Genomic DNA, 20,192 nt, shown 5'->3' with positions numbered 1-20,192 from the left:
CAGTTAATGTATAAAAGCAAATGTACTTCACTTGAAAGTGGACTTCTGATTAATAAAAAACAAACAATTCTGTATGTAAAATCTGTTTACCTGGTGAACCAAAGTATCTAAGAGTAACTTCTTGAGTTTTCACTTCTCCTGCCACATTTTTCGCCATGCACTGGTAAATACCCTGGTCTGTCTCTTGAGTATTCTGAATCATCAGAGTGCCATCATCTAGCAAGTTTAGACGGGAATCTGTTTGCATACTGAGCTCATTACTGTAAAGACAGAAATCTGCTGAACTAAATCTTTTAAATCAAAACCACAGAAAAAACATATCAATGAACAAAAGTCTAAATGTATTAACAAACGTAATCTACAAGAACAAAACTTTAGCGTAATAGGTCCAGGTAAGTGTAATAATAGAACTTTTAGTCTTAAATTATAAAAAGCAGCAGAGATGAATACCAAACAGTGTGACATTTTAAAAAACGTAAACATTCTGACTTCAGAACTGAAAAGCTAGACTAATCTTAGAAGTATAAATGTTTTATACAGTTTGGAGGGAAAAACAACAACACATCCATTTCCAGTTTTTTATTCAGGATATCAATTGTTCTCATTGCCAAACATCTCTAAATGTCTCAAGCCAGTGTCAATAAACCCACACCCGAATCTCTCTTATTTCTTCTTAAAACTCTTTCATATGTGGACTCTGAATACATGCTTTTGTTGATTATAAAAAGGTGATAATTTCAATGTTGAGATTTTAAAGTGAAGTTTTTTTTAAAAAGCCTATAAAATATTTTACCATCTCATGTTTAAAAGTAGCTCTCAAGTTTTCTCTTTGATTTGCTAAAGTGATATTAATTCAGGATGGAAACTGATCTTCTAGCTACAGCATAGGGACTGCAGACAGATATCACATAGTAGGTAATAAAACAATGAGTGCCCTTGAACAAAATTCACCAATATCTGCTGCACCTGCAAACTCCACCTTAAAAGCACCTGCAAACTACATATTACATGCATTTATAGAATTACCTGATCTTTATACACAAAACTTAAGTTAATCTAGGGTTTTGCAGGTCTCTGAAATTTTGTGGATGCAAATGCAGTTGAAAAATTACCCATGGTATCATGATATCATAAATCAGGTTCTTTATTATATAAGATTCTTTATTATATGACTGTTACACTCTGAACTGCAAAGAAAGTAGATCGAATTATAATTGCCAATATATTAAATTTTTATAATACTAATATGCTGTTCTCAAGTATTTCATGTTTGTGTACATGCATAGTGAATTTCAAACACCAACCGTAAAGCAAACATAACAAACAATTCCTTTCTCTCCATTTTTTCCTTAACTTACTTGTTTCGAAGCCAGATAATTTCTGGTTTGGGATTGCCTTCAGCTCTGCAAGTGAAGTACACTGTATTGCCTGAGGTAACATCCACATCCTGAGGTTCTGACGTAATTCTTGGCCTCTCTGTATCAACAATAAAGGGTATCAAGGAAAACTTGCTTGCTTCAAAATGATTAAAATAAATCATTATTTATTCCCCCCCCACATACACTATATATAGATGAACATTTTTCACAAATGTTTCAAGTAAAAGTACTTTATCAATCAAGATTAAACATATTTTTCTCTAGACAAAATTATCACTGGTTTTCTGACCTCTCTCAAAATTTACTAGAGTCAATTTTAAAAACTAAAACATGGCTTTTGTAAATTTATATCAGATTCTGAAGCAAAGAACTTGTATATATTTAGTTTTACAGAAATGTGATTTGCATTACAAGAAAGAGCTCCCAGCCAGCACAGTGCCATTTAAAATTATTTATACTGGCTACTAGAATATTTTGGGGCTATAGCATGGCAAAGTATTGCAACATAAGCAACAGTAACTTTTCAGTAACAAAATTCTTCAATGTATGTATAGACGAGTTCCCAAATTGGAGTTCATGAACTCCTGGGGGTTGGCACAAAGTTACAGTGGATTCGCCAGGCCCTGGTCAGTGGGGCCGCTGGCAGCCCGAGCCTGCAGAAGTTGGGTCTGGCAGCCCAAGCCCCAGCAGTCAGCGAGGGCCCCATTGAGAGCGGAGCTGGGCAGTTGGGGCTAGCAGCACAAGCCCTGTGGAGCACACAGCTGCCCCCATCAGTGGGGGAGTCGGCAGCCAGAGCCCATGGCAGTTGGAGCTGGCAGCCTGAGCTCTGCAGAGCACGCAGCTGTGCCCCGGTCAGTGGGAGCCTGAACTCCAGCAGTCAGTGCGGGGCTGGCAGCCCGAGCCCCATGGAGAGTGGAGCTGGGCAGTTGGAGGTAGTAGCCCGAGCCCTGCCCCCATCAGCGGGGGGGTCAGCAGCCAGAGCCCCAACTTTCAGCATGGGGTCGGCAACCTAAACGCCATGAAACGTAGGGCTGGGCAGTTGGGGCCAGCAGCCCAGACCTCATCACGGAGCCAGCAGCCTGAGCCCCATGGTGGGCAGGGGGGCAGCTGGGACCCCAGGTGCGTAGGTGGCAGCTCGGATCCCTGTTCTTGGCAGACGGGGGAAGTTGGGCGACATGAAGGGCAGAGTGAGCAGGGAACATGCTGTATGTGGAGGGTGGCCCAGGCTAATTTGTCCCTCATGGGCACCACCCTAGTGACAGCCTTGGTGGCGGAAGAAAAGGTGTTTGTACGCCAAGCCAGCAGGAACCATGTTGTAGCCAGTGTAGCAGCATTAAGGTGCCTCAATAATTCGATACTAAGTCATTATCTCTGGAGTGCTGTTTTGCGAGACACGAGTGACTCATTTTCTAGTTTGTTGGTTTCTAGCATTCTCTATTTGTTATTTTTATTAGAACTTTTGTGCACAAGTTCAATGTATAGATGGCTGAAAAAGGAAAGTGTAAAGACGGAAGAATCAGCTAGTGTTTCCTCAAGTCCACATTGTGGAAAATCTAAGTCTAATGATCATGATGGTCATAGAAAGTCACTTAAAACAAAATAAAATATGACAATGATTATATAAAATATGCCTTTACATGCATTGGTGATCAAGAATGTCTGAAACCACTGTGTGTAACTTGTGGTGATGTTCTAGCAAACAGCAGCCTCAAACCTTCTCTATTTCAGTGCCATCTAGACTCTAGGCATCTTGCACAACTTGATAAGCCTGTTGATCTTTTCAAGTGAAAATTAGCTGAGAGGAAAAGTGACTTTACCAGTTTTATATCCAAAGCAATTACTGAAAATGAAAATGCACTAGAAGTGTCATACCGCGTGAGCTACTGTGTAGCAAAAGCATCAGAAGTCCATACCATGGCAGAGAGCATCATTGGTCCATTTATAAAAGACGCAGTTCATTGCATGCTGGGAGAAAAGGCTGCAAAAAGGATTGACATGGTATCTTTGTCCAATAGTATGGTGTCACGAAGAATAAATGACACATCAAATAATGCAGAGACTACAATTGTACATAGAGTGAAAAATAGTCCATATTATGCTATACAGTTGGATGAATCAACTGATGTAGCTAATCTAGCTATTTTGCTACTGTTTGTACATTATGTGAATGAAGGTATGGTTGAAGAAAGCTTGTTGTTTTGCGGACTACAGGAAGAATGTACAACTGGAGAAGATATCTTCAACATGACTAATGCAAATTTTCAAGAAAAAGAAATAGATTGGTCTCAATGCCTGGGCATTTGCACTGATGGGGCCACACCAATGACGGGGAAGAATACTGGATTTGTAGCTCGTACAAAAAAGTTTGCATCAAAAGTCTCTTGGACTCATTTCAGTATCCATAGACAACAAAACACATGCCTGAGGGACGGAAGGAAGTGCTGGATAATGCAGTGAAAATGGTGAATTTCATAAAATCACGGCCAGCAGAGTATTTCACCTACTTTGTGAAGAAATGGGTAGTATACACAACTGTCTGTTGACCCATACCAAAGTTAGATGGCTCTCACAGGGCAAAATCCTTGTGCACTTATTTGAGCTTAGAACAGAAATCCTAGTTTTTTTTCAATAGCCACCTTTTCCACCTAGGCAGCTGCATGGAAAATAATGTCTGGCTCCAGAGCCTAGCTTATTTTGCAGATATTTTCTCAAGAATTAATGACCTAAATTTATCTCTTCAAGGCCTCAGTATAACAGTTTTCAATGTGCAAGAGTGAGCTGAATCCACAATAAAGAAGTTGCCGTTCTGGGAAAGTTGTTTGGAAAACAATCAAACTGAGTGTTTCAGTAATCTTCATGACTTCCTGGCAGAACATAAACTTCAGATGGATCAGTGCACTAAAACCAATATAACTGCACACCTAAAAGGACTTTCCCCAACTTTCAGGGAATACTTTCTAGCTATGTCAGGCAATAATGGATTCGCAACCCTTTTGATGATACCACTTTCTCAACACAGATATTGAATACTGAGGAAAATGAGAAATTGATTGAGATCTCCTGTGATTACGAACAGAAAAGGAGTTTCAGAAATTTTTCACTGATCAACTTTTGGCTGAGTTTAAGAAACGAGTACTCCCTTCTGGCAGAAAAAGCTACTACAGTTTTGTTACCATTTTCAACAACATACTTATGAGAGAAAACGTTTTCCTCATATGCGCATCTGAAAACCAAATACAGAAACAGACCTGATGCCAGACCAGATCTGAGACTATCTTTCTCCAGTGGTTCTGGACTTCCAAGAGCTATGCAAAGCAAAGCAAGCACATCCATCAAAGTGAGGAAATTTAAACTTAAATAAATCCCTGGAAATATTCCTTTTTAGGCAGGGGTTCACTGGTTCAGGGGTTCACAATTTAATGAGAGGGGTTCGCGAGTTGTTAACTTCTCAGACCTGACTGAGTGATAGAAATCCAGTGACCTAATCTTACTCTCACTGACATCTATGAGAGATTCAACACTGACTTCAGAGGAATCAGGAACAATTCCTTAAGGATCCCATTTCCTTCCCTCTTTCCATTGTCTGAGGAGCAGTGCAGTATACAAAATAATATTAAACTTCAAAATTGACCACTAAAGACTCCAGCTTTCATTCTTTTTATGCTCAGGTCTCCTTTTGGAGTCAACAAGGGTTTTGAATGCAAATAAGGCAAACTCAGAAGCCAGCTTTTTGTATTCCACTGCTTATAATACAAAAGTACAAAGTATTCTCTCCAGTATACTTTCTGATTTTATCTTCAATAAGTGTTCAATTATTTCATGTCTGCACGTCCCTTATATAGACATATTTATTGTTGGATTTCTGGCATCTTGACTACCTAAGGTTATCCTCCTGTATGTTTACTGTGGTCCATTACCCACAAAGGGAACCTAAACCCCAGATTTAGGTGCCACTGTGACCCACAAAACCCTTGCTTGGCTGACATCTAACCCTGTAGGTGCCTAAACTTACTCAGTGCCTAAATTTAGTCAGAAAAAGTTCCCTAGCTGCCTAAGTTTCTCCCTCTGGGAATGGGCACAATACCTCATTCTGGATGCCTGCCTCACACCAAAGCCCAAGAGGAATCTTCAAACCATGTGAAAACAGATGGGAGACAGAAGGAAAGAAGAAGAGACAATATTAAAACGTGAGCAAGTGGAGATACAAGAGGAAAGGCAGAACAGTGTGGTCAAAGAAGACAAGAGTACAGAATGAGTCAAGTGAGTGATCAGCTGTATCAAAAAGCAGCAGATAGACTATGGGGAAGGGATACGGAGAAGAGAGATTTAGAGATGGCCAGAAAGTAGCTATTAGCATCACTGGGCCAAAACAATGGGGAAAAAAAATCACATGAAAAACATAGGTGGTTTTGGAGTTTTTTTTTCCCCTGAACATTAAGTGGAAAACTCACCACAGTTAAGTTCTTCTGGTGTTATTGTGGCCACTGATCGCCCCTGGATCCTCCTTGGATACTCACAAGTAGCTGCTGCTTGAGCATTACCAGATTCTGCATATGTCTTCAACAAGTCTGCCAGCCATAGGATTTCACAGTCACAATGCAGAGCATTTGAATCCAGACGCCTATGTAAAATGAGGATCATACATTAATCAGCTGGAACAATTCAGTAGATTTTATATGATTTGGCAATACCCCCTGTCTATTTATTCTTACATACAAAAACCTACATTAAAAGAAAGCCATCTAGGTCCCCTTGTGCACATGCATTATGACACAGTTTTTAATGACATCATCACATACTATTTCTTCCGCCGCCCCTCCCCCCGACCACTACTCACTCACTGTACAGGATAGACGGTGCTCTCTGTCACAGGCTATTCGATACTTTTTATCCTCATCGTTCAATAATGGTCCCCTCACTTATCCTACCTGCGGACCCCAATTTGGTAGTTGTTCTCCGAGGACACCTAACTCTACACAAAATCGCTGAGAGGAGGAGAACTCCCTTTTCAACCTTTAGACCAGTTTTTAGGAAACTCTCCCAGGATGGGGGAAATCCTGATTCAACTCCTCTATCTACCTAATGAGAAGAGATTTGAACATGAGTTTCTCACCTCTCAGGTGAGTGCCTAACTATTGGACTATGGAGTCACTCTCACTCGTTCTCTGGCCCAATGCATAATTATTTATTTATATACAATGGAACAGCTTCAACAAGTGAGGCTGAGAGAGACCCATGTCAGAATATCCCATAGTCCAATAGCTAATGGCAATCATCTGAGAGGTGGGACACCCATGTTCAAATACCTTCCCCTTGTCAGGCAGAGGGAGGAATTGAACTGCGGGTCTCTCATATTCTGGGTGAGTGCCTTAACCACTGGACTAACGGTCATAAAGGAGGCCTCTGCCTTCTTCTCTGGGCCTTTTTGAATAGAGTTATGCATGTGCCACCTCCATTCTTGAGGGGAACGTCTGAGGCACCTGATTCTAGGAGAGGGTTCCCAATTGTGACTTCCAAGGGGAGATAGAAGTCTCCCTCCGGAGGTCTCCAGTCTTAGGTGCCTAATGCTAGGAGAGGTCCAGGACTTAGGACACAATGATCTCTATGGCATCTGCTATTGGCTAACTTAGGTGACTTCCCGCCAAGCGTGCTGGTTTTTGTAGAGCCCATTCTTAGGTTTCCATCTCTCCTCATTCATTGTATAGGCAGCCTGGGCAACTAACTCAGGGTTTGAGGATTCCACAGAGTAGCTGGCACCTGAAAGTTAAGTATTGCAATGACCACGTCCCTTTGTGAACTTGGACCAAAGTGCCTGCAACACTTTAGAAAAATGTCACTTAGGCTATGGCTACACTGGCGCTTTACACCCCTCTGAGTGCAGCAAGTTACAGCACTGTAAAGTGCCAGTGTAAACAGTGCCCCAACCCAGTGCCCTCCGGTCTGGCACTGCAACCACACTCCCACTTCAAAGCGCTGCTGCAGGATTGCTCCCACGGCAGCACTTTGGAGTTTCGAGTGTAGCCATGCCCTTCGGTTCCGAAAGTACTAAAGCATTTTAGATAATTTTACATCTAGTCTCTACAGTTTACGAAGGATCTAGAAAAAGCAACCTAGAGAAAATACAATGGGCAACAAACGTTATACAAGAAGATCAAAGGAATTTAAAGCAGAATTAGGAGGAAAGACTGTAGAAGCTGAGTTTATTTAGTCTACTATATAAAAGACTCATTGCAGACAAGGCCACAGTCTATAAATAAATTCAAGATAATACAGCAAGGAAGGGGTTTAGTCACAGTCACAAAAGACTGAAGGATAAAGACCATGGAAGGAAAAGTTTAGACTAGATTCTTTAATGGTAAGAACAATTAGGCAGTGGAACAAACTGTCAAAGGAGGTGGACACGATAAGATGAGACATAAGTATACTTAGACTATTTCAATTATTTCAGTATGTAAATTTAATTTACTTACAATCTCTTCATAGATTCCAAATGACTAAATGTCCCAGGAACTAAATGAGCTATTCTGTTATTATGCAAAAATCTGTTAAAAATACAGAGGAGTTCATGCATGAGTTCAGATTTTGAAATGTTTTCATTCCACATACATTCTTCTGGAATTCCTCCTCCACCCAAGAAAGAAACATTTTTAGTCTACCCTGGAGACAAAACTACATGACAGATAGCGGGGGTGGGGAGGAGTAATCAAATGAACCATTTTTACACAAATTTAATCCTCCTATGTCATGTTTCATACAATCTATTTTCTGATAGACAATCATCAATCACAATTGTTTTGAACTCATTTTGAGATTGCAAATTGTACACAAAACAGTGTTATTAAACCATTTCCCCAACTAGGGCCTGACTAGAAGTCACTGGGAGATAAGGGTGTGCCACACTTGTCAGAAGGTGCTCAGCACTTCGCTCCTCAGTCTCTTACACCATGAAAGTTTCAGTACAAAATAAAAGCTATTGATCTGGGTTAGATAAAGAAGCTACTGACTACTACAGCCTACCAAAATTTCCAAACAAAAGTAAAACTTACAGTCTTTCAAGTTTTGGAAGATGCGTAAAGGATTCAGGTTCCAATGTTTCTATGTGATTAAAGTGCAGATACCTGTAGATAGCAAAACATCACTGGAATAATTTATTTAACGGAAGTGGTACTGTGCAGCTAGAAACTTGGTATGTAAAGGCCTTCTCATGCTGCCGAGAACATCTGTAAATGATTACAGATTAATGATGTAGTGGCATAATTGTCTTTTCATGTCTTTTGGATTCTACACTTCTCCATGAAAGAAAGAGGCCTTACACAATAGGAAGGTTTTAAAAGTTGCTATTATATTGGTAAAAATAACATATATTGTATCAACTAATCATACTTCAAACAATCTTCTGTCAAAATTAAGTATTTACAAAAACTCATGGGACAATCAGTTAACCCACATGTATCATAGGACTGGTAAGAAACGATAGATTACAGTATTTGCAAAAAACATCAGATCATAGATCCAAAAAACATTTTTTTCATAAAAACCCAGATAGCTATTATCAATATTAGAAATCTTATAGAATCTTTCCTACAAATTTTGGATCAGTTAATATGTAATAAAACTTGTTTTATTTACATTAGAACCAGGGCTTTTTGAGAAATCTTGGTTTTACATTTTCTGACCCTCTCTCCTGCAACTATCATTTTCCTAGTGAATCCTCCCACCCAGACCACATGAAGTCACTTGACTTATTTTGTGTGGTTGAAAAAAATGAGTATGAAAGAATTTTCTGTAGGAAAAAGTTGTAGCTTTATTAGTAAAGATTTGCAACCTTCAATGGACATTCCAACATATTTTTTTTTTGGTATCTCACCTTTTGAATACCGTGAGAATGACTGAAACCTTTCAAAGATGCTGTCTCAAGAGAAGTCTTTTGCCTGTAATACCACTGCCCTATCAGTAAAATGTAAAAGCTATGGCAATTCTAACCTCCTCCTATTCCCTCTCAAAAAAAATTTTTTTCACCAACTGGACAGATCTTTCCCCAAAAAGTCTACCCAATAATTATTACTGTCTGGTGTACGAATAGACATCTAACTGCAACACTAAACAGAAAAGATGCCCACTATTTGGTGTATATATATTGGTTATTAAGGTTCCTTCTGGAGTACAAAAGCCTTGGATATTAAAAAAATACTTGGCACTTACGGAAGGTCTGAATCTGCAATCCTTACTCACATGAGTAGTTCCACTAATGGTAACAGGCTATTCATGATCAAGGGCTGCAAGGTTAGGTTCATAGTGGTTTTATGCATATTAGTGAATATTAACAAATCTGTCAGGAATGAAAATATGGAAAAAACAGTAATTTAAAAAAACACTAAGCTGAAAACAAAAAAAAAACACCAAAAAACCAACTCGGCTGCATGAGAAGCTTGAGAAGCATGCAGCATGAGAAGATGGAAGACACTTAAAGAGCAGAAACTCTTTTGCTTGGAAATACTCTGACCATGTTCCAGGTCCAGACCAAAGAGCAAGGTGCCTGCCACATGGCCTGATATTGGAACTCAAGTGGGGAGAGAGATGGGAAAAAAACCCGTGGGGATAATCTCAGAAACCACTGTCCCATAAAGCTACTCCTTTCAGAGGACAGGGCCACATACATGGTTTAGCAACCAGACAAGTGCCCAACAATCCAATGTTGATGGGCTGCTGACAGGAAAGAGGCATATCAACCTCAGCACTATCATCAAGGAGAAAGTGTATGCCAGTAAGTGGTTCCAGTAGGGAGACAAGAGAAACAGCCAAAGCAATAAGTCTAGCTGAATGTGACAAGTGAAATTTTAATGTCAAATCTACTAGACAGCCAATAAACCTGGCTCATGACCTTCTCTTTGCTAAATCATGGAGCAACTCAGAATTGTTTTACACCCGGAGCCAATGTACCTAGCCAACATAAACTCATATGCATAAAGGTTCATACCATCAATATATACAGCTATTTCTTGTACAGAAGATAGGGCAGACTTTCAGTGTCAAAGAAATCCTTTCCCCTTTTTGTCTCCAATGCATCTCTCCCTAAAGTGCTCTCCATCCTTTTCCTAAGAGATTTAACATCTCAGTTTCTTCACGCACTCTAGTGGTTTATAGACGTTAGGTCATACAATCAGAAACCATGCCATATGACTTAGGCCAGCAGCTAAACTACGGTAATACTCTGACTACTTCATTAACTAGCCATAACTTCACAAATATATTTGAGTTTATTTGAACTAATTTTGAATAATGACAAAATATAAATCCTGATTTGTTTCACATGATTAGAGAAGGGGCCAAATCTAAAGAAGAAGAAATTATTTGCAACTAATAGTTTGATTAGCTCCAATACATGCTAAAGTCACAAATTCAATTCCAAAACTAGGACCAGGACTAGAACTCTAGAGTTCCTCGCTCTATGTCCTGCACTCTATTACTTATGTCTTATTCACTTTTGTCTGTACCAACAACTCATATAAACCTCTTTGTTTAAGTATTTTAAAATTCACCAACCACAAGTTTTGCATACATCTAATACAACAGACCAGCTTGTTGTTTAATGAACAGGATCACATATAGATCCATCTTGGCACCATTGCTCTTTAATATTTGTATCAACAATGTACTATTGACCTAGTCACTGAAATTTGGATACACAAATGATCTCACACTCGCCATTCAGATGAGTACTTTCACCCAAGTGGAATGCACCCTTGCAGAAGATCTGACCACGCTATAAGTGTATTACTGATTACGGTGACTACAAGCAAACCCTCAAAAATGGCTGTCTCCGTGTTCCACCTGATCAATCAACATGCAAAGAAATACCTGAATGTCACCTTCTGACACATCAAACTCAGGCACAAGGATTTCCTGAAATATCTTGGAATAATTCTGGATTGTAACCTCACATTTTGCCAACATCCGATGAAGACCACTGCCATCATAAAGGCTAGGAACAATATAATCCACAAACTAACTGGGACCAATTGGGCAACAGATGCTCACACCTTGCAGACAACCACCTTGACCCTCATCTTCTAAGCTGATGAATATTTCATGCCATTGTGATCAGTTAGTGTACATATGAAACTTGTCAACCTGTAATTGAACACTGCTGTGAGAACTGTCAAATGAGTGCTGAACTCAAAACTGACAGAATGACTCCTTCTCCTTATGCATATCTTACTACCATCCCTCCAAAGACAAACAACAGTATGTGAATATGACTGCACAATAACCCATCCAAACATGCCCCTATATGAAGATCTCCAAAACAACCCAGAATGCTTCCTTAAGTCCAGGGACCCTTTCTGGTTAGCAGCCAAAGCTCTTAAAACATCAGCACTATCACCAAAAAAGCAGACGCTGTGGAACAATAGCAGGGTCAAGAATCAAGGACTGATTATAAATCCAATCCTGCAGATCACCCACCTGGCTTCACTTCATGTAACATATGGATCACAGCAAATCTGATCCAGATGTTGCAATTACCTATTATACAAACGGAAAATGTAGTAGAGCCTGATATGTGAACGTGGAGAAGTCATCCAAACCATGGAACGTCTAGTGAATTATTGCCTTCTAAGATCCTTCTCCAGAGGGACAACTCTGATTAACTCCATATAATCAGAAGCCATAGAGTGGATAAGACACTTGGATGTTGACCTTTAATGTTGTTTTTCAAGTTGAGATACAAAAGATTATTTTAAAAATCAATTCATTTATATATACACACATTGAACAGACATTCCACACTAATAAATCATGGCCCAAAAGTGAACAATATTGAGGAAATATCTTATACTGTTTATCTTAGAAATGTTGCTTACAGTACTGTTGTTGGCATGTTGGTCCCAGGATATTAGAGAGACATGGTGAATAAGGTAGTATCTTTTATTGGACTAACTTTGGTCGGTGAGTGAGACAAGCTTTCAAGATTACAACAGAGCTCTTCTTCAGATCTGAAAAATGTACTCAGGCTAGGTCTACACTATGGACCTCACAGTGGCACAGCTGTACTGAGGCACAGCTGTCCCACTACAGCTGTGCCACTGTGAGGCCTCCTGTGTAGCCACTCTGCGCCAGCAGGAGAGAGCTCTCCTACCAGTATAATTAAACCAACCCCAACAAGTGGCAGTGGCTATATCAGCAGGAAAGCATCTCCCGCAGGCATAGTGCTGCCCACACCAGCACTTTTGTCAGTGAAATTTATGTTGGTTGGGGGGTGACCAACAAAAGTGCTAGTGTGGACATAGCCTCAGTGTCACAGCTAAATACAAGATGGAACAGATTGTTTAGTATAAGTAGTTAACACGTATTTCAAGGGACTGTTAGAGGTGAAGTGGCCCATTAATAATTCTCCAGGAATGGTAGGGGGAAGGAAAAAACAAAAAAAACTTACAAACAAAAGCCGAGCAGGCAGATTAAGTGGATTATAAATCGTTGTAATAAGCCATAAACACAGTGTATCTATTCAGTCCATGATTTGTAGTATCTAGCAAAGTTATTAATTTATGCTCGCAGACCCATTTTTAGAAGGTATTGTGGTTTCTTTTGAGAATAAGGATAGATCAATCATGCTTTCTTTCTGAAAAATAAAAGCAGCAAAGAGTCCTGTGGCACCTTATAGACTAACAGACATATTGGAGCATGAGCTTCGTGGGTGAATACTTTGCTGCTTTTACAGATCCAGACTAACATGGCTACCCCTCTGACACTTTCTGAAAAGTGCTGACCCACAGATGATATGGTATTTTTGTCTTATATCATTTTCCTGTGAGAGTTGATTCCAGAGCATAGTGATTGTCTGGTTTTACCCACATTGTTGCTATTGGGGCAGTTAGTGCACTGGATGAGCTACAACACATCTTGTGAGGGGCAAGTATATGACACATGGATCTTGAAAGGTGTGCTGTGGGTGTGTTGATCATTCTAGCAGTGTTGCTCTGGCAGGATCACACCAGACCCTGCTTTGAATTGGTGAGTATTAGACTATGTCTACACTACACTTTCAGCAGTAAAACCTTTTGTCCATCAGAGTGTGAAAAAAAATACCCCTGCCAAGAAAGAGAAGCTACACTGTGTACCTTACAGCGGCACTGCTGTGCCGGCACAGCTGTGCCACTGTAAGGTGCACAGTGTAGACATAGCCTTAGTCTGTGGGAAGCTTCCTTCTGATGATGAGCTTGGTGAGTTGGGGGTGTCTCTCTCACCAACAGAAGTTGGACCAGTAAAAGATATTATCTCACGTTGTCTCTCACATATTTCAAGTGACCATTCAAGGTGAAGTGACTCATTAACTGCTCTCCAGTCACAAGGGGAAAGGAAAAAGAAAAAGAAGTCAAAGGTGCTACCCTCCAGGTGGCATTAACTTTTTAACTTGCTTCACAGCACTTACTCACCAGAATCTTATACAGCTCTGCTTACTCATCAGGTTTTTAATGACCACACAAATAAAGATCAGATTCTCACAGATACCAGTTTCTGAACGGTTGTGTTAATGCATCAGTTCCTGAACTAGTTTTTCTTCAGCATCAGACATGCATGTGCTCTCTTCCCACCTATTTTTACAGAATAAACATTCTAATAAAGGCCACTGAAAATAAAGTTTCTCCTGTATGTCCCTGGTGCAGCACTGGGGAGTATGGCATGTACAAAGAGAGGCAGTACCTCTGAAACTCAGAGAAGTCGCACCCTCGAGTGGTTCGCTTTCATTGGTCCCCATTTTGTATCCAGCTCTAACCTGTAGGTCAAGGTAGCTCCCAGTATGCAACAGCAGCCGCACTATGAGACACCTCTTTGACTGGTGGGTTAACCCAAGCTGAGAGTTGCAATATGGAAACACGCACAGTGATGGAAAATGTCTATCCCTCACTTAGTAATTCTGCTTTGGCGGACAAGGCAGAGAACTTTTGCTTCAACTGCTGGAAAGGCATTGCAGCAACATTGTGTGGAATATGTAAGCCTGACAAGGCACAAAGATGTCAATCACTATCCAGTGCAACTAATGAAGTTCCCAGTTGTTGCAACCCTGCATGTCATTAGTCTTTAACTTCAGCAGCTGAGAGAGTGAGATTGCCTCTGTGCAACAGTCTTCTCACTTAAAAAAAGTGCACAGGCATTCATGCATCACAGACATGAGAAAATGTCATGTCATGGTATCATCATCGCCTACAATGAACAGCTATATGGTACAAGCACTCTAGAATAGGGACCGAGTTAAAGTTTATAGTCTGTAATATAGTTCAAAATCTGTCAATTGTTCTTGTCTAATAATACCTCCAGATCTGTAGGGGAAAAGTGTTTAAATCCATAAAGTGAATACCAACTATGTACTGAATGTTTAAGTGTCAGCAAATAATATTACATTCAGAGTGTTTAAAAAGGCCACTGTGAAAAGTTTTATTCAAAACTGATCAAAATAATTCCTGCATTTGTTTTGCAAAATGTTCCCTTTTTACTACTACTATTTAATGTAGGTATTGTGCTAGTGCATATTATTTATTATTATTACTATTATTATTTATATTACTGTAGCATCTAGGTACCCAAGTCATAGAGGCTCCAATCAAGGATCAAGTTCCCATTGTGCTAGATGCTGTACACACACAATAAAAAGGCAGTCTTTGTTCCAAAGAAGTTGTCATCTTTTTATACCAACATTTCAAAACCACAGAAGACTGAATAGAAAAAATCATGATAAATATTAGTTTCAGAAACTGTAGTACAGTATATAAGATTGCACACTATTACTGACTCAGTTAACAAAGAACATGTTCATTTGAATGCATAGCTCTTATATTAGAACAGATAAAGTTATAACAAGAAGTATGTTAATGTGAAAATCATATATATATAATTAATATTCCACTAAAATTAAATAGCTAAAACTTCAATAATTAAATTAGCATTTTAGAGAAGAAGGCTTCTCTTCTTAGAATGATTTCACAGAAAAGGTTTTATTCTTCTTGTGTGAAAGGTACTACAGCAATTCTCTTTATAATATGTCAGTTACTTGGGAAGAAAACTGTGGAGAAGAAACCACAGGACATAATACATACAAGCATTTAAAATTTCATTGTATTAAGGGGTCAGCTTCTGTGACCAGGGCTAAAATAATATCTGCCATCCATCAAACTAGGTATCTATGGCACTTCCAATTTGCTATGACTGACTTAATATTCAGGTTTCCAAATAAATTTGACTTGATTTTTCACTGGTAATGAGCATGCACGATCCTGCTGACTTTATTGGAGTTATTCTAAATTTACGCTGGTACAAAGAAGACCAGAATCTAGTCCAGAGATGCTACTCCAGTTGCTAAATTCAGAGGGTGGGTAGGAGGTTTCTAATGAGTCATTAGGCGAGGATGATGCCACAGAGCCTATGGGAAAAGTGGAATCCTGCCTGTGGACAATGATGGGGGGCTAACTATACTGTTGTCTGCATATGCGGTTTCTCTCTCAACATCATAACTTAAGGAAACTCAGGTAAGACACAAACAAAACTTTCTGTTATTCTATTAAATTGAAATGTATACATATATACATATTAATTGAATAGAGTAACAATAAAATATACACATACAAAACCTTACTGTTTCATTCTGTGTGAACGCCAAACAAATATTATGAACCATTTTTTTCATTTTGATATGTACATGCAATTCTCAGGACTTCAGAAGGAGTTGCACTGTGTACTGGAGTACAAAATTTGGTTTAGTCAATAAACCTAGGAAGGAAATTTGTTAATAACTAAAGAAAATAAGAAGCCTGTATTGCCTGGAATATAATGAAGTAGCATAGTGTTGTGGATGAAGCACTAGATTATCAGACAACTTCGATTTTATTTCCAAGCTCTGCCACTGACCTGCTGTGTAACCTGTAAATTGAGGATAATGATACTTGCCCTTCTTTTTCATATATACAAATAAAAAGTGCTATATTAATATTAGCATATACATTTAATAGAATGATATTGTTTCCATAATGGGGAGACTGTTCAAACGAGCAACTAAGTTATATTCACTGCTTGGGGTAACAAACATAATCCAAGTGAAGCAGGACATCAGATGTCACTCCACACTTTTAAAACTAAAACTGAAACTGTCAAAATCTAAGTTCTAAGTCTTTTGAATCCCACAGGGAAATGAAGTTTATAAGTAATAAGACTGACGGTCTCAAGTCATTTCTTAAATTAAATTAATACTACATGACAATTCTCAAACCAGAGAGTCTGTGCACAACTGAGATCTAAACTAGAGGAACATAAAGAATGTGTTATTTACCCGCAAGGCGAGTTAGATCTCCCAATCATAATGCAGATCACTAGAAAGGCATTGCATGGGAAAACCTGTCTTTTGCTACCTACAGCATATCACACCCGTGAATAAGGCCTGGTCTACACTAGTCTGTTATTTTGGAATGAGCCAAGCTAATTCAAAAAAGAAAAATGATTCCGTCCACATGACCAAACCGTTTTGTTTTTTTTAATTTAAAGGGCTCTTTAATCCGATTTCTGTACTCCACCTTAGCAAGTGGAATAGCGCTTAAATTGAGATCGCAATCCCGGGTTAAAGATATTGTGTACGCAATTTGACGTTATTGGCTTCTGGGAGCTATCCCAAAATGCTCCCTTGTGACCACTCTGGACAACACTCTCAACTCTGATGCACTAGCTAGATGGGCAGGAAAAGCCGTGGGAACTTTTGAATTTCACTTCCTGTTTGGTCACCATCCGCACAGTCCATCATCACAGGCGACCATGCAGAGTCCACCATCACAGGAGATCACGCCGTCCCGGATTCGCAGACAAGCTCCAGCATGGTCCGAACGGGAGGTACTGGATCTCATCGCATGTTGGGGAGATGAGTCTGTTATGCCAGAACTATGTTACAAAAAAAGGAACGCAAATACGTATGCTAAAGTCTCCAAGGCCATGACGGAGAAGGGCTACTCCAGGGACACACAACAGTGTCGTACAAAAATCAAGGAGCTCAGGCAAGCGTATCAAAAAGCCAGGGAGGCGAATGGATGCTCTAGGTCAAAGCCCCATACATTCCGCTTCTACCGTGAGCTGCATGCAATTATGGGGGATGACGCCACCACTATCCCACCACTGTCTGTGGACACCTGCAAAGGGGGAGTTGCAGAGGAGCGAGGAGGCAGAGTCATTTGAGGATGAAGAAGAGGAGGAGGACGACAGTGCACAGGTGGCAAGTGGGAAATTCGATTCCTCCCCCAAGCCAGGAACTATTCTGAACACTGGAGCCAATAGCCTCCACCCACTCCTAAGGCGGGCTCCCAGACCATGACCCTGGAGAAAGTACTTCTGGTGAGTGAGAGCCTGATTGGAGCCAAGCGGTGGGGGGCAAGGAGGAAACCCAGCCGCACTGGGCTGTTCATGTTTAAAGGGCTCATCCCTGCTCAGAGCCTCATCGGAGCCACAGGGTGGGTGCAGGGGGAAAGGAGGGTGTTGTGAGAAGTGATCATCCCAGAGAGCCCACAGGCCCTCCTTTTATATGGCAAACCCACAAGGCATTGCTTACTATGGAAAAGGGGACTCAGCAGTTTGAAAGCATTTAGATGAATGTAGAAGAAGCAGAACCCTGCATGCCCCTAGGCTGCCTGCAAGCTGAATTCTGTTGCCCGGCTATGTGTGATGGCTTGCTCACACCAAAGTGTCCCCTTTTTCTCTGAAATGTATCTTTTAAAGTACTATCCTCTCTTTTTCTCCTCCCGCAGGTGCAAATGTTTCAACACAGCCCCTATCTACTCCGTCCCAGAGTCTGGTCCAGATTAGAAGGAGGGAAAAACAAACTCGAGATGACATGTTTGCCAAGCTCATGCAGTCCTCCCGCACTGATAGGGCCCAGCTGAATGCATGGAGGCAAACAATTTGTGGAGTCCCATAAAGCAGTATAGGAACATGAAGAGAGGAGGGACGTGCGCGATGAGAGCAGGCAGAACGCTATGGTCAAGCTCATGGGGGAGCAAACTCACATGCTCTGCTGTATTGTGGATCTAATATGGGAAAAGAAGCAAGACCACAGAGAGCCACTGCAGCCCCTGTATAACAGCCCTTCCTCCTCCCCAAGTTCCATTGCTTCCTCACCCAGACGCCCAAGAACACGAGCGGGGAGGCTACGGAGACCCACACACTCAACACCAGAAGATAGCTCAAGCAGCAGAAAGCTGGCATATGCAAACTTTTGATTTGGTTTCTGGACTTGTCCTTACCTCCTCCTCCACCCACCTAACCCAATACCCCCATCCCACCGCGGTCTACCTTCGGATTTTTCTCAATGTGTTGTGCAACAAATAATAAAGAACAGTTTTTAAACAATTTTGACTTTATTTCCTTTCATATATATAGGGGGCAGGTAACTTCAAGAGAAACAAACACAACTGTCACACCGTACCCTGGCCAGTCATGAAACTGGCTTTCAAAGCTTCTCTGATGCACATCGTGCCCTCCTGCACTCTTCTAATCGCCCTGTTGTCTGGCTGCTTGAAATTGGCCGCCAGGAGAGTTGCCTCAGCCTCCCACCCCACCATAAACGTCTCCCCCTTACTCTCACAGAGATTGTGGAGCACACAACAAGAGCAATTACAATTGGAATATTGGTTGTGCTGAGATCTAATCGAGTCAGTAAACTGCCCCAGCGCACTTTCAAACGTCCAAAAGCACATTCTACCACCCCATTCTGCACTTGCTTAGCCTATATTGAACTGCTCCTTACTACCGTCCAGGGTGCCTGTGTACGGCTTCATGAGCCACGGCATTAGGGGTAGGCTGGGTCCCCAAGGATAACTATAGGCATTTCAACATCCACAACAGTAATTTTCTGGTCTGGGAAGTAAGTGCCTTCCTGCTGCTGTTCAAACAGACCAGAGTTCCTGAAGATGCGAGCGTCATGCACCTTTCCCGGCCATCCCATGTTGATTTCGGTGAAACATCCCTTGTGATCCACCAATGCTTGCAGCACCATGGAAAAATATCCCTTGCAGTTTATGTACTGGCGGCCCCGGTGTGCCGGGGCCAAAACAGGGATATGTGTTCCATCTATCGCCTCGCTGCAGTTAGGGCACCCCAGCACATTAAAGCCATCTACAATGGTCTGCACATTCCCCAGAGTCACAACCCTTGACAGCAGCTGGTCAATGACTGTGCTGGCTACTTGCAGCACAGCAGCCCCTACAGTAGATTTGCCCACTCCAAACTGATTCCCGACTGACCAGTAGCTGTTGGGTGTTGCAAGTTTTCACAGTGCTATGGCCACTCGCTTCTCAACAGCGAGGGCTGCTCTCATTTTGGTGTCTTTGTGCTCCAGGGTAGGGGATATCAAGTCATACAAGTTAAATGAAAGTGGCCCTACGCACAAAAAAGTTTCGCACCCACTGGGAATCATTCCAGACTTGCAACACTATGTGGTCCCATCAGTCCGCGCTTGTTCCCTAGGCCCAGAATCGGCATAAACCTGGCCCAATGCCACCATGATCACCCAATCACCACATGCCATGCTTCTAGGAACGTCTGTGTCCACGTCCTCATCAATATAGTAATCACACTGTCATCGATTCCTCGCCCGGTTTTGCAGATACTGCACATACTGCTGGATAACGTGCAAGGTATTTACAATAGTCAAAACTGCAAAGGAGATCTGAGCGGGCTCCATGATTGCCGCACTATGGCGTCTGCACGGGTAATCCTGGGAAAAGAGCACGAAACGAGGAGGCCTATTTGGTTCAAGATGGCCGATAAAAGGCGGTAAATAGTTGT

The 20,192-nt window shown here is 41.0% G+C and overlaps 1 protein-coding gene across 2 annotated transcripts in view; it reads right to left on the bottom strand.

Annotated features, from left to right (window-relative positions):
* The window catches only part of PXDN (peroxidasin), a 165,026-nt gene that overhangs the window by 82,090 nt on the left and 62,744 nt on the right, over window positions 1-20,192 (bottom strand). For both annotated transcript variants that reach the window (XM_030555520.1, XM_030555521.1), the window contains 5 exons: window positions 8,426-8,497; window positions 7,850-7,921; window positions 5,831-6,000; window positions 1,359-1,476; window positions 91-260 (listed from right to left, as the gene is read on the bottom strand). In XM_030555520.1, the coding sequence (XP_030411380.1) occupies window positions 91-260; window positions 1,359-1,476; window positions 5,831-6,000; window positions 7,850-7,921; window positions 8,426-8,497 (602 nt within the window). The remainder of the gene's footprint in view (window positions 1-90; window positions 261-1,358; window positions 1,477-5,830; window positions 6,001-7,849; window positions 7,922-8,425; window positions 8,498-20,192) is intronic.

Source organism: Gopherus evgoodei, chromosome 3 (genome assembly GCF_007399415.2).
Source record: "Gopherus evgoodei ecotype Sinaloan lineage chromosome 3, rGopEvg1_v1.p, whole genome shotgun sequence".
Lineage (NCBI taxonomy): Eukaryota > Metazoa > Chordata > Testudines > Testudinidae > Gopherus > Gopherus evgoodei.
This window is presented reverse-complemented; position numbering and strand designations above follow the sequence as displayed.